This window comes from Canis lupus, chromosome 10 (genome assembly GCF_048164855.1).
Source record: "Canis lupus baileyi chromosome 10, mCanLup2.hap1, whole genome shotgun sequence".
Taxonomy (NCBI): Eukaryota; Metazoa; Chordata; class Mammalia; order Carnivora; family Canidae; genus Canis; species Canis lupus.
The window spans coordinates 54,122,710-54,136,951 of NC_132847.1; the positions used below are offsets into that span (position 1 = coordinate 54,122,710).

The window sequence follows — 14,242 nt, forward strand, 5'->3', positions numbered from 1 at the left end:
GCCCTTCGGCCCAGAGGGTGGCGCCGTTCGCTCCGCGGGCTCCGCCGCCACCACCTGGAGGCCGAATCTTTTCGTCCCATTGGCTTCTGCCGGCCGGAGGGCGAGTTTTCCACGCCGTTAGCTTCGACTTTTGGTCAGAGTGAAAGTTCCTCCGCCATTGCCCCCCCAGGTCGTCTCGCCCGGAGAGTGGCTCTCTCCATTGGTAGGACTAGGAGACCGAAGGTCGCAGACCCTCTCCCCGCACTGGCCGGGAGGAGGGCGAGTGCTGCGGGCGCTCCGCTGGCCCCGGGAGCCGCCGCCGCCCCTGGGCGCCGAGGCCCGGCAGGCCCGGCAGAAGCGGCGGGGCGACGCCAGGCGGGTGGCCGGGACGGGGTCCTGCCCCTCACGGGTGGGGAAGGTGCCCACCCAGCTTCTTCCCTACAAGGGCATTTCAGCTCTTTGAGCAGTTCAGAGATTTTTAATTTACTCATCGAACGGCACCCATTCCTTTACGTTCTCGCGTACCTACTCCAAGATGGAAGATCTGCAGTTTGTTTTCAGGGCGTTCCCACCCCCCCTTTTTTTTAACGAGGGGCGGGGGGGTGGTGGCGGGAGTGTCTTGTCTTTGCCCCACGACCAAGGAATAGGATCCAGTGTTCTTTCCTAATCAGAATTGATGTGTGCAGGTTAGCCTTGTGCCTGGCATTTTCAGTTAGTCGGGTTTGAAGGACAAGGGAAATGCGTCATGATTAGGTCTGGAGTATATTTTGTTTTGCCGGATTTTAATTATGTACATATATATATACATATATGATGATGATATATTTAATACATAATATATAATTTATATATATAAGTATATATTTATACTTAATAAACTGATACATGTATTTAAGATTTTATTTATTTATTCATGAGAGGCACACACAGAGGCAGAGAGACAAGCAGAGAGAAGCAGGCTCCCTGCAGGGAGCCCCATGCGGGACTCGATCCCAGGACCCCAGGATCACGCCCTGAGCTGAGGCAGATGCCCAACCACTGAGCCACCCAGGTATTCCATCGGATTATATATTTTTGACAGAAAGAGCAGGGGTCACAAAATACTAATGTACTCACACAGTTTTAGACTGACATTTAAAACTTAGGGCAAAAGCCCCCATTGTATCTATCATTAGGGTTTGTTGTTTCAGCACACTGCCTTGACATATATGTGCTCAAAGATTGTGGAATGAATAACGTTTCGTGTCTCATTTCCTTTCATAATAGGACATACGTATTGCATATATATTCCTATTCTGCCCCTTACAATTTTCTGTATTATTACATAGTCTATGTAGACTTTATAGTGTTTGCATATTATTGATTTGAATGAGTTTATCACAGTAACCATTCCTTTATTGTTAACTAGAATTAGTTTTAGTGAATAGTCATTATGGCGCTGATTGCATATCACTAGTCAGAAAGAACTCTTTACTTCCAGAGATAGTAACGATCTTTGGTACAGCCATATTATTATTAGAAAGTGCCTTTTTCCTCCAAAGGGCAGATATTTCCTCACAGGGCAGACTCCTGTGATTTGCCCTAGGAGTTCTAGCCATCCAGATTGTATCCCTTCCTGTGAAAGTATAGATAGCGTCCCAAATGAGGAGAATGTAGATTGGCCTTTTTTTTTTTTTTTTAAGATTTTACTTATTTATTCATGAGAAACCCAGAGAGAGAGAGAGAGAGAGAGGCAGAGACACAGGCAGAGGGAGAAGCAGGCTCCATGCAGGGAGCCCGAGGTGGGACTCGATCCTAGGACTCCAGGATCATGCCCTGGGACAAAGGCAGGTGCCAAGGCAGGCGCCAAACTGCTGAGCCACCCAGGGATTCCCAGATTGGCCTTTTCTATGTGCTCTAGAATTGTATGCAGTTCTCATGGTGCCTCTGAGACAGCAGGAGCCCCTAGAGCTGCTCTGGAGAAGCTCAAGAGGTAAGAGGAGCTGGGATCTGTGAAGAAGTAGAAAACCAACCAGGCAGGGTAGGCAACTACAAAACACTTTGAAACTGGTTATTTTTGGGGTTCTCAGGGAGGGCAGGTAGCACAGAGATTCTTCTTTTATAGAGCCAGAAACAGACCCAGAGAGGCAAAATGACTTGCCTAGGATCACAGGCACACTAGTGCTGGAATCTCCTACTCAGAAAAAATAATCTGTGATCCACTGATTTTGACCACATTCAGTGATTTTGGCCCCTTGCCCACAGTTCTTTACTCCCAAGTCCTTGTGATCCCTGGCAGCTGCCCTCATCTTAGAGCCGCAGCTCCCTGTAGGTTCTGACCACTGTCTCCTGTACTTTGATCCCCACTACGATATGGGCTACTGGACCTCATTAAGACTTCTATTCCTTTGTTCCTTTTTTCAATCTGTCAGTTGCTTCCTGGCTTTCCTTTCTTTCCATTTATATGGTCAGCTCTCTCCACATCCTCAAGCCTTCTTTTTGCTTTATTTTCCTGATCATCCTCCCTGATGCCCCTCCTCACCAACTATCAATCTAACTATGTGTTTCTCTTCCTCTTTAACTAGGTTCCTGCTTCCAGCCGTCCTCAACTACCCACTGATCAGATTTTTCTGTGATTCCCCACATTAGCCTTCCCAAACCTTCACCTCTCTCTTCCTGTCTCCTACTCCCCACTCTTACCCCTCTCCTTCCCGACCAGGAACTGACCTTATCTCCTACTTCACAGGGAAACTTTCACAAGATCCTGCTTCCTGCAGCTCAGTGAAGACCCATCATTTTCTTTCTTCCTTCCTTTCTCTTAGTCTTAGGAAGTGGTGTTTCTCCTGTCCAGAGCAAATCCCTTCACCTCTGCCCTGACCTCATTCTCTCCCTCCATCTCTGGGACTTGTGTCACTAGGCATCTCTTTCTCTCTCTTTCCTGCATCCTTTGAGATCTTTTTCTCTACTGGCCCCTCCCCCTTTCTCCCCTCCTAAAAAATGCTTCCTTGACGTCACATCTCCCTCTGGTTGTTGTCTGACTTCTCTCCTGCTCTTTTCATCCACACTTCCTAAAGAAACTTTGAAACTTATTGCTGTTTGATTTCTGCCCCCATTGCACCACTGAAACTGCATTATCTAAAGTGCCCAAAGGCCTTCTAATTATAAAATCCAATGGGTACTTTTCAGTCTTTATTACTGGAGTCCCCAACTGCATCTAACACCAGTGTTCACTCTATCCTTCTGGAAACCCCCTCCCTCCTTGGCTTCCTCGAAGCCATTCTGTCCTTCTGATGCCAGAGCTAGCAGCTTGAAAGTGGGTTTGGTGGAGGCAGGTGGCTTGATCTAACCTCTCTCCTGTGTAGTGCTCTCTCTTGTCCCCATCAGGTGCCAATTCTAAATTCCTAGAGTGTCTATCCCTGGGCAGGGCTCTATCTGCCGTATAGAGAACCAGGCCAGATGCCAGTTCCTTCCCTTTTATTGCTGATTTGAGCCAGGCTCATAGAGGCCTGCGCCAAGTGTTGACAGTGTCTGTCCCTGGAGGAGGGAAAAGCAGAGGTAAAAGAGTCAGGTATGGGGGCCAGACATAGGGCCAGGCCAGAGGCTATGTGGGCCAGGAAACCCAGGGGGTCTGGGGTGGGAGCCAGGACGGCCAGAGGGCCCCTGATTTTGTAGAGCCTCAGAGTCAGAGTTGCTGACGATGGCTTCTTGGAGGGTAGGCATCTCTGCAAAAGGCACGTAATCTGCTCCTGGGGGTAGAAACCAGTGCAAGTATGGGATGCAGTGGGTGAGAGGGTGAGGTAGTGCTGGATGGGATGGTTGAAGGTGGAAGCACCTTCCTGCCCTGTCTTATGGATATGACCCTGGAATGGTCCCCTGTTCCAGGTTGCCCGCTCACCATGAGGCCTTCCTCCTCGTCGCCGGGTCTCCTCAGTCTCAAAGAAAGTCTCATGTTCCTCCCAGCGCCGGTCACAGGCCGCACAGAGGAAATTAGACTCAAAGCAGTTACAGCAACAACCTAGGGCAAGGGGTGAAGCCAAGACAAATACAGGGAATTGGGGCTTCCCCATGGGCTGACTCCATTCTCACCTCTTCTTTACCAGCCTCAAACCTGAGAAGTTCCTTCTACCAGTCCCCCTATCCTTATCCCCAAACTATTTGTGTCCTACTCATGCCCACCACTCTAGTTCCCTCACCCTAGAAATTACCTTTTATCCTGCAGGGATGGGACCCCGTAGCTGCGTGGTCTTCATGACTGTGTTTGCAACGACATTGGGCCCTCCAGGCCTTGGGGTCAAAGGTAGCTCGTCTTTTGAGCCAGAACTCACCCACCTCCTCTGGGCGAGAAGGGATAAAGCAGAACATGAGGCAGCGGCACTGGCCTACATTGCAGGGCACGGATATGTCTATGGGAATGTGGATGGATGGTAGGATTAGACTGGCTACCTAAAAGGCCTGGCCTTCCTGTGCCAACCCCCTCCCCCATACCAACACACACATCCTCTCTCATAATCTCAACACATGACCAGAGTTAGTTATTACTCCCCATTGACAGGAGCTGGTCAGTTCTCCCTACCTGAGATGATCTGGTGTTCTCTCAACAAGTGTCCACAAAAGCATTTGGACTCATCTCCAATCCGGAAACAGTCCCATATATAATGGGGACAGCGCCAGCCGATGTAGAGACCTGAGTGAAGAGGGATTGAGTTATAAAGAAAAGTGACAAGGAAAAATAGCCTAAGCCTCCCTCCCAAGGTACTCCCACCTCTCTCCCTAGGTGTATTCACCTCCACCATGAGTCTTTATCCCCACCCCATTAGACTTTTTCCTGCCAGGTTTTGTCAGTGTTCCACAAGTGTTGTAGTTTCTTTCCCACCCCAGGATCCACTCCATCTCTGTTAGCCTGTCATGAATAACTAAAGACAGTCTTCAAGATTATAAATGAAATTTTGTTTGAAGGGCAGCCCGGGTAGCTCAGCGGTTTAGCGCCGCCTGCAGCCCAGGGCCTGATCCTGGAGACCGGGATCGAGTCCCACCCACCTCAGGGTCCTTGCATGGAGCCTGCTTCTCCCTCTGCCTGTGTCTCTGCCTCTCTCTCTCTCTCTCTCTCTCTCTCTGTCTTTCATGAATAAATAAAATCTTTAAGAAAAAAAAAGAAATTTTGTTTGAAGATGAATGAGAATCTTTCCAAGTTGTCTGTAACTGAAGATTCTCATCTCCCCTTCCCTCATTAGAGCCCAACTTTGTTTCTTTGAAGTGTCTAAAGTGAGAGAAGGAAAGATGATTGGCCAGGTGCAGAAAAGATGGTGAGGACTAGCACCTAAGAAGCATGGTTGTTGAAGGAACCAGAAGAGGAGGAGGAGTTGGGCAGCTCTGGGACCACCTTCATATTTCCTTTCTGTGTTCCTGGTGTTACTGAATTAATGCTATCTATGAACTTGAGAAGAGCTGCCTATGGTTCTCTAAGAATAAGGAGAAAGAAGTAGGCGAGAAGTCATGAATGGTAAAGACAAATAGAAGCTTGTGAGGCAAAGAAGTATCCCTCAGAGCAGGCACCCGCAAAATGCCACAATCCTTGAGAGTCTGGTTTCAGCAGTGGGATCTGAAACTGGCTTCACTACAAGGCAAGGGTGGAGGCATGCAAATATGGGAGGAGAACCAGAGAGCACATCCCACTCAGATTTTCTCACCCTTCTTGAGACCTGAGAGTACTCCAACTTCTAGGCAAGAATCCTGGATGAGTCCTCATGAGTTAGAACCTTCAGCTGTAGGACCTGTTCCCATTTACTTTTTTTTTTTTAAAGATTTTTTTTTACATTTATTTCATAACTATGTTTGTTTTTGTTTTTTTTTTTTAAGATTTTATTTATTTATTCATGAGAGACACACACAGAGAGAGGCAGAGACACAGGCAGAGGGAGAAGCAGGCTCCGTGCAGGGAGCCTGACATGGGACTCAATCCCAGGTCTCCAGGATCACACCCTGGGCCAAAGGCGGCGCTAAACCGCTGAGCCACCCAGGCTGCCCAGGACCCGTTCCCATTTAAAGGCCATAATGAAGTGTCACCTCCACCAAAAAGTTGTCCCTGACTTCCTCTGTCTGTCTGGGGGCCCCTTCTCTTTTTTCTCTGACTCTTCATGCTATTTCTATCACAGTACAATGCATTATAATGGACTTTTCTCCTGTATTCCTCTTAGACTGTAAGTTCCTCCAAGGAAAGGTCTGTTTTTTCACCATCTCTAGTCCTAGCATAGGCCTGGCTCAAAAATAGGTGCTCAGAAAGCACAGACTCCTTGATTGACTAAATGAATGAGCAGATTCCTTCAGGAGGGAAGAGAGACCCAGTATTCGGCATAGCCCTGAAGTTCCATAAGGAGGATGGGAAAGAGTTAGCATCCTCTGCTCTTTGACTCTGGCCAGGGCCACAATTCACAATTCTGTGCCTAATTGTCAGTCTAGGTTTTCTTGCCTTACCCATGGTCTTTCAGGGCCTAAAGTCTGTCCAGATGTGGCTTTTGGCTTTGCTACTTCTGTCTGGATACCGACAGCCTGTTCTGCCAGAGCCCCATTACACCAGTAAGGCTTGGTTTAAAGGGCAGGGTACAGGCAGAGTCACAATGGAGGTGACTAGGGGCCAGGATTCCACTAGAGGAATTCCGAACTCTGCCCAGAGCAGCAGGACAGAATGAGCAGATGAGGTGTGGAGGTGAACAAGGGTCAGTGCCCATAGATCAAGGTCCTGCCTGAGGGCCTGGAAGGGTCAAGTCCAAGCACTGGTCTGGTATAGGAGACAGTGCCCAGTTCTCAGAAGAAGACTAGAGTTTAAACAGAGACTGGCAACTACACCTCAGACTTCATTAGATGTGTCAGTGCTCTTAAAGTGGGACAGTTGACATCAGGCCATGTAATCCAGAGTGAGACCCTCCTCTCTGCTCTGATTCCAAACACTCTTCCTATTATAAGTGGACAAGGACTGGCAGGGGGAGGAAACATTATCTGGGATACCATTTGGACTCTGTACAAGGTACTTCTAGGTAGTTTCACCTTAAGAATCTTTGCGCCAAGCATTTTCACTGCAAACATTTTAACTGCATGATGAATTGGCCATCAGCAATTTTGCCACAAAAGATAAAATTATGAAAAATAAAAGGGTCATTCATTAAAAAGGACATAATTAAACATGGAAAAGTGAAATCAAAATTAAAAATGGCTTTATTTTTATTGCAAAATGCAAAATATTTTTATTTAAAATGAGTTTAAAATGCATAGAATAGATTCATGGCAATACTGTGCAGATAACTGATTTTATTTTGTGGATTATACCTAAGCACTTGTCTTCAAAGTTTTTCATTCATAGTATTATATGTTTTTATGTGTGTGTAGGTTTGTTTTTTGCTTGTTGATTCATCCCCTTGTTTGGCATGATACTTTCTTTTTTTGCTAAAATTTCTTCCTTCAATAAAAGAGGTATCAGTTTCCAAATACTAGGATACATATTTGCAACTGAGCTTTGTATTGTGTTGTGAAAGCCTTCTACACTGCTGTTTGTTCTTGGCATATTGTCACATGTCCATTGATAGACCTTCCAAAGTTGTCTAGGAAGTTGTGTGGGTTCAAAGCTTTGTGTCACTGTATAGACACTTAGAAAGACTAAGATTTATATAATATAAAAATAGGAGTACTGTGTCAACGGAGAACTGAAACTAAACTGTCAACCAGTTGATGAAACTAACAAACTGTCAAACCAACCAAACTGTCAACTAGTTATTTATCTTTTATGGTTAATTGTCTTATGGTCAGTTAATTTTGCAGTGTACTACTTGTGACGAAGGTGTCTATGGAACAGATGCTTACTCTGAAAATACCAGACAGGGTACAACACACTCAATTCCATGGTCACATAAATCACACTTGCATGATAACATCTCTTTTTGCTTAGAACATCTCCATACAACAAACATACAGCTATCTTTACATGAAAGATGTCTCCAGTCCAGACCTCTCTCCTGAGCTTCGGACCTCTACAACCAGCTGTCTCCAGACTCTTTCACCTGTATGTTCCACAAGCACTTCAAATGTGGTATAGCCAATTAATTATTCCTTCCAAACCTGGCCCTCATCCTTTGTACTCTGTTTACCCAACACATACTTATTATGCATCTACTCTATTTTAGGCATTCATTAATGGCATCATCATCCAATCAGTCTCTAAGCCAAAAACATAGATGTCATTTCAAGCATGTCCTTCTTTCATATCCTATACATCCAAAGATTCAAAGGTCAGTTTTACTTTCTTAACGTTCTTGAATGTTCTATTTCTCTTCACCTCTACCCATCTACTTCTTATCTGCATTATTTAAAAAAAATTTTTTTTTCTTTCTTATCTGCATTATTATTACCAGTGCCCAATGTAGTCTTCCTATGTCCGGTCTTGTCTTTCTCCAGTCTATGCTACTGCCAAAGTAGTCTTTCAAAAACACAAATTTGTTCATGTTATTATCCCATTTAAAATTTTTTAGTAGCTCTCAGCTGCCCTTAGGATATAATCTCAACTCTTATAAAATTTTTAAATTTTTATTTTATTTTAATTTTTTTAAAAAAGATTTTATTTGTCAGAGCAAGAGAGAGCACAAGCAGGGGGAGCAGCAGGCAGAGGGAGAAGCAGGCTCCCCATTGAGCAATGAATTCTATACAGGACTTGATCCCAGCACCCTGGGATCATGACCTGAGCCAAGGGTAGATGCTTAATGGACTGAGCCACCTAGGCATCCCTATAATCCCAACTCTTTAACTTTGCACAGAAATAGCTGTACAATTCTGCCCTTCCAAAGCTGAGCTCTTTCCAGCATTTCTTGTAGTTTCCTACTGATGCCTTGCCCTGTCATGTCCCACCTTATCCCACTTTTTACCTGGCCACCTTTGGTAAATCATCCCTTCTAAGGCTTCTTCCCTGAGCTCCCAAGATTGGATGCCCCTTTTTTTCTGGCCATGCAGTACTCTAGGCTCACCTCAATTATACCAATTATTAGAATGAATTATAATTATCCTTTTACTTATTGGTCTCTCTCATTAGTGTACAAATTATTTGAGGGATTTTATTTTTGACATGCCACCAGCCACTGGCTCCACATCTAGCTAAATGACTGGCACAAAATTGGTGCTCAATAAATGCTGAATAAATAAAAGAAAAACTTACACTTGATCTTTCTCTACACGGCACACCTACTGATTCACTAAAGACTTAAGATCCCCAATATTAGGAGGGAACCCTAGATGCTTTTTTTCAGGATTGAATAACACTTAAATTACTACACAAAACTGCCTGTTTAAACAGGAAAATGAAAAAGTTCCATGTGAAAAAATGCAGTGGCTTTGAAGAATGGGGAGTAGGCAGGAGGTTCTGAGAAGGAGAATAAGAGACTGAATGACCCCACATTTGCAAGAAGAATAAGAGTGACAGTAGATGTTAAAATAAGCAAACAAAACCATTTCAATGCTTGAATTGAGACTGAGAAAGAAATGAGATCATTGTGATTCTCTTGGCCAGGGATAGAGGGGGAAGGGTCCTGGGTGAGAATGAGAAGAGGAAAGTAAATTGCATGGAGGAGAAAGAGAGACATAGGATTGCCTGGTTGTCTTTATATCTTAGGCCCATCTAGTTTCAATATAGCTCTCTTCCTATTATAAAGGGAAAGGAAGTATGAAAGACAAAAATAAATGCAGTGATGTCTGTTGAATTCAGTCTAGAAGCCACAGAATCTACAGAGCAGGTCAGGGTGGCCTTCTCTCTGAAGGTATTCTCTACAGACATGAAGTTCGGCAACACAGGTACATGCTCACACACTGGAGGGCATGTGTTTACATAGAACGTCTGCACGTACTTTATATGCAGGCATAGATAAGCATAGCATGCCACTAATGGGGCTGTCAAGACTACTGATTTTGGGCAGATACTTGGAATGAATAGGGCTTGAAGGTCTGACTCTTCTTTGGTGAAGAGACTCACAGCTTTTGCGTACTCAGGTGATAATGGGTCTGGCACGCAGGGTGACAGCCTTTTAATGGCATTCCACCAAAAGGACTAAGCTGGAACTTTTTTGCCATGTTAGAGCCACAAGCTTCCTGGACCATCCAGGGTTCTGGGCCATCTCTGCCTGAGGTTGGTTTGGTACAGGCTCTCAGAGCCTTAGATGTGGGGCTGGCCTATGGCCCTTCTTCTTTTTTTTTTTTTTTTAAACAACTTTAGCTTAGCTGCCTGTCCCTACCTGGGCTTTATATGAACATCCTCACTTTTTTTCTGCACCCATGCCATCCCCCTTGGCCCACTTGGCTGCTCCCCTCCTAGATTTCAGGCAGTTAGCATTGCCATTTCCACAAGGAGCAGCTATCCATTGATCGGGGCAGGTTCTCTGATCAGTTGGATTGGAGGATGACCAGGGGCCTGTTACTGGCCTCTGAAGGGCTTTCTGGGCTCACCTGTCTGGATGGCATTCAGGGCTGCATTCTTGTCCCATTGGAAAAGATGATTCACCTGAGCACAAAACTTGTCTCTGTGCATTGCCTTAGCCACTTCTACCAGCTCTACCTGCTTAGCAGGGACCACTGGGTGGACTGTATAATCTGGGAAGGGAGAAGCTGAGTAACCAAGAGGAAGTGAGAGACCCTAAAACTAAGAGAAGGGGCCAGGTTAAAGAGTAACCCAATCCCCTCCTCCTGGGGGCAGGTATAAGACACTGATGAGAATGGGGAAAAGTGCAGGTGCAATTACGGCTAACTCCTTTCTTCCCCTTCTTCTTGCCCAGCTGGTATCCAGGCTGAGCGGTGTGTGCGGTGCTGTCAGTGGCATCCACCTGCTCCATGTCCTCTCCTTCCTCTTCCTTTTCCTTTGCAGATGTATCCAGGTGGACTGGATCTGAAGGGCTTGAAAGGGAGTGCTTTTGAAGGATCTCAGAGATTTGGATGGCCCTCCTTGTCCACGAGGCCTCACTGGAAGAATACTCAGAGAGGTCTTCCTTCAGAGTATCAGGGGAAGACAAAGGGACATGGTCTTGTGATGAGGTATGCAAAGAAAGGTGTTTCTTTGGGACCTTAAAGATGTGTGTGTCCAACAGGGCCTCGGGGATGGGGGTTTCCAAAGGGATCTCAGAGTATCCTACAGAGGTCTCAGGGATGAAAGGCTCCAAAAGGGGTTTAAAGGTGTGGGTCTCTAAAGGGGCTTGCGAAGTAGATGGTACCACATGAGATTCAGAGCTGTCAGGCTCTAAGGGGGTCTCAGAGATGGAAGTCTTCAAAGGGGTTTCAGAGGTATGGGTCTCTAAATGGGCCAGAGAAGTGGATGGTGCCATATGAGATTCAAAGTTGTCAGGCTCTAAGGGGGTCTCAGAGATGGAAGGTTCCAAAGGAGTTTCAGAGGTGTGGGTCTCTAAAGGGGCCTGGGAAGTGGATGGTGCCATATGAGATTCAGAGGTGTGGGTCTCTAAGGGAGTCTCAGGGATGGAAGTCTCCAAAGGGGTTTCAGAGGTAAGGGGCTCTAAAGCGGTCTCAGAGATGGAAAGCTCCAAAGGTGTTTCAGGGTTGGGGAGATCCTGTAAGTCCTCAGCAGAGGGGTCCTTTGAAGAGGGGTGCTCTTCTGCATCCATGGTGGTATGAGGCTCTTCTGTGACCTTGTCTGCTTCCATCTAGTGGTAGAACAGGGTATAGGCTTCATTAGGTTGGGAGTGGAGGGTCTGCAAGTTAGAGTTCACTGGGGGTTATGGAATTAGGATAAGGTTTTCAGTGCACCTGAGATGTAACGGGAAAGCAAGATGAACTTTGGGTCAAGGTATGGTGCCAGGAGGTTCATCTGTGTGCCTAGACCCCATGTGACGTGTGGCTATGTATTGTGGAGCTGGAGCTTAAAAATCAAAAGGCTGAAGCAGTCAGAATCCCATCAGTAGATGGTAGCAGAGGACCATGACCCAGGAGGGAGCTGAACATAGCAACTTGGCTAGTCTAAGAGCAGGGTCCTGGGCCTTAGGACCATGGAGGTCAGGCAGTAGAGTTCTAGAGACTAGGATGCCAAGCCAAAGTGAAGGTTTGCTCCTAAGAGTGTAGGATAATGCCACAATGCATTAGGCAGGGCCCTGACTGCAGTCTGGTTTTGTCTAGGAGCAACATACACCCTCCCTTGATGAGTCACTCATGTTCAAGCCTTCAGTTATTTCCAGCTGGTATGTGGATGATTCCTAAATCCGTATTTCCAGCTCAGACCTCTTTGAATCCCCGTAACTCACACTCATACCCAACTACTTGCTGGACATTGCTAACTTGATGTCCCAACAGGGCATCAAAGCTGAACTCTGGGAATTATTTTAGTCTTACCCTTTTTCTTCAAACCTCATCTTCAAATAGGCACCAAGGACTATGTTTTCTATTTCTAAATATTCCTGAAATCAATTCTCTCCTTTCTTTTCCCTCCAATTTTGTTCAAGTTCTCATCATTTTCTACCTGGATTATGTAGTGACTTCGCCCCTTTGCCTCCTTCAGCATATTAATCCACTCAGCCACTTTCATTGATTTATGTAACTTACACTTTTTTTTTTTTTTGGTAACTTACACTTTTATAAAGAACCCAATCTTATACTTTTACCCAGGCACTGTGCTAAGCATTGGATTCAGCTGAAAGAATCTGGGGAGGAGACCAGATTAACCAAAATGATATAATACAGATGAGTTGGTGTTGTACTGGGGTAAGCTCAGGATGCTGTGGAGTGGGGTGTGACCAATTTGTCTTATAAGGATGTCCAAAAGAAGTCAGTCCTCCTTAATGACCCAATGGAGATCTTTCTAAAAATGCAAACCTACCAATGGCATTCCTTTGCTTAAAAACACTCTGTTGTCTTCACCTAAGGATTAAGTCTGAATTTCTTGGCCTTGACATTCAAGGCCTATCATCCTTTGCAACACTGCCTAAGGATTCCAGCCTTAACTTTCCATGCTCCCTACTTTCCCCCCATGCTCCAGAGATACAAAACACATCACTTAACATTCATTAGAGTCTTTCCAAAGGGGGAAGTTTGGGACAAGAAGTAGAGAAATAGGTAGGATGATAGGAATCTGACCAGACATTCAGCAAGAGGAAAAAGGTACTTGAGGGTGGAGAACCAGAGGATGGGAGGAGAGGAAGGAGGAAAAGAAGAGGCAGAAGGAACTGGGCAGAGAAAAGTGGAGGAGGGGGAGTGTAAGGGTGAAAATTAGAGAATGCAGAGGGTTGGACTGAGGTGGGAAGGGACAGAAGGTGTTGGGAGGGGAATGGGATGAGAGTTTGGAGGAGCAGCAATTGGAGAAACCACATACCTCTGGGCTTTGGCTTGGCTGTTACAAGTCCTTAGGTCAGGATCTCGTCTGAAGGTGGGAAGAAGAAATGTTAAGTGAGGGATGGAAGGCTCTTGGATGAGACCCGCCTTGCATGTAGTGAGAGGTCTTGCCTTTCAGTCTACCACTTGGGCAGGGAAGTTGGACACCTGTAGGAATTCGCAAAAGAACTCTGGCCAGATCTGGCGAAGGGTGGGAGGGAGAGGGATGAGGGGTTCCGGGCCCGGCAGATGAGGGAGGATCTTGACCGAAACCTCTGGAACCCAGGCCGGGAGAGGAGGGATCCGTCACCAGGGCAACCGGAACGCCCAGAAATCTCCGTGGCAACAGCACTGGTCTGCAGAGGAGACTGCATTGGATCCAGAGGGGACGAGCCTAGAGGGCTCACTTCTTCTAAAGGGGTTTGCGGGACCTCTGTGAGAGTGTTTGGGTAGTCTGTTGACATCTGTGGGGACAACCGTAGGTGTCTGGGTTTGTGAGGGTCCCTGTAGGGTTCCTATGAGATGTGTGTGGCTCGATCAGTGGGGGAGCAGTGAGGACCGGAGGTTGGCATCGCGGCTCCGAGGTCGGGGTGAGAAAGGCAGGGGGTCGAGGAGCTGGGGCTGGGGCGGAGTCTGTCCTCGGAGGCCCGCAGAATCAAGTTGAAGACCAATAGGATGGGGCAGGGGGTGGGCTTTACCGACAAGAACCAATCGAACTGATAGAGGGGCGGAGCGTCATACTAACGTCAGACAGAGGCCGCCGCCGCGGGGCCTGGTTATCGCCGGTCCAGCGCAGCCCGGAGTCGCCCAGGCCTGAACTCCTACCCAGGTCCCCGGCCCGGCCTCAGCCGGCCTGACCCCGGCCCCGGGCCCACGAGGACACCGAAAGCCACCCCCTGGGGGTGGGGAGCGGAGCCGTGGGTCAGCTCTGCGCGCGCCCCGCGCTGGCCTG

At 46.8% G+C, this 14,242-nt stretch overlaps 1 protein-coding gene and 1 long non-coding RNA gene across 10 annotated transcripts; one reads left to right on the top strand and one right to left on the bottom strand.

Moving 5' to 3' along the window:
• The first annotated feature begins 139 nt into the window (after window positions 1-139).
• LOC140641672 (uncharacterized) lies at window positions 140-11,859 on the top strand. The gene is made up of 3 exons (XR_012038281.1): window positions 140-1,030; window positions 1,880-1,951; window positions 10,847-11,859. It is a non-coding gene; the product is annotated as an uncharacterized lncRNA (long non-coding RNA).
• On the bottom strand, window positions 3,418-14,060 carry FAM221B (family with sequence similarity 221 member B). Of its 9 annotated transcripts, none has more exons than XM_072841890.1 (8): window positions 14,036-14,060; window positions 13,292-13,339; window positions 10,724-11,633; window positions 10,432-10,575; window positions 4,532-4,642; window positions 4,164-4,361; window positions 3,854-3,973; window positions 3,418-3,704 (listed from the first exon to the last, which is right to left on the bottom strand). In XM_072841890.1, exons 3-8 carry the CDS (start codon window positions 11,631-11,633, stop codon window positions 3,523-3,525), a joined length of 1,665 nt encoding a protein of 554 aa, XP_072697991.1. In that variant the 5' UTR covers window positions 13,292-13,339; window positions 14,036-14,060; the 3' UTR covers window positions 3,418-3,522. The 9 variants fall into 9 exon arrangements, with proteins under 9 accessions (XP_072697991.1, XP_072697990.1, XP_072697992.1 ...); XM_072841889.1 differs by lacking the exon at window positions 14,036-14,060 and adding an exon at window positions 13,850-13,949; XM_072841891.1 differs by lacking the exon at window positions 14,036-14,060 and adding an exon at window positions 13,423-13,948 and having other exon boundaries at window positions 4,164-4,292.
• Window positions 14,061-14,242: the final 182 nt, after the last annotated feature.

Bases quoted from the DNA above. Each gene is read 5' to 3' on its own strand.
- FAM221B (XM_072841890.1), bottom strand. From the start codon at position 11,633: ATGGAAGCAGACAAGGTCACAGAAGAGCCTCATACCACCATGGATGCA. The intron at 10,576-10,723 runs GTAATTGCACCT...CTCCCTTCCCAG, and splicing joins GGGGAAGAAAGGAGTTAGCC to ATTATACAGTCCACCCAGTG. The intron at 4,643-10,431 runs GTGAGCCCAGAA...CTCTTCACTCAG, and splicing joins CCTGAATGCCATCCAGACAG to GTCTCTACATCGGCTGGCGC.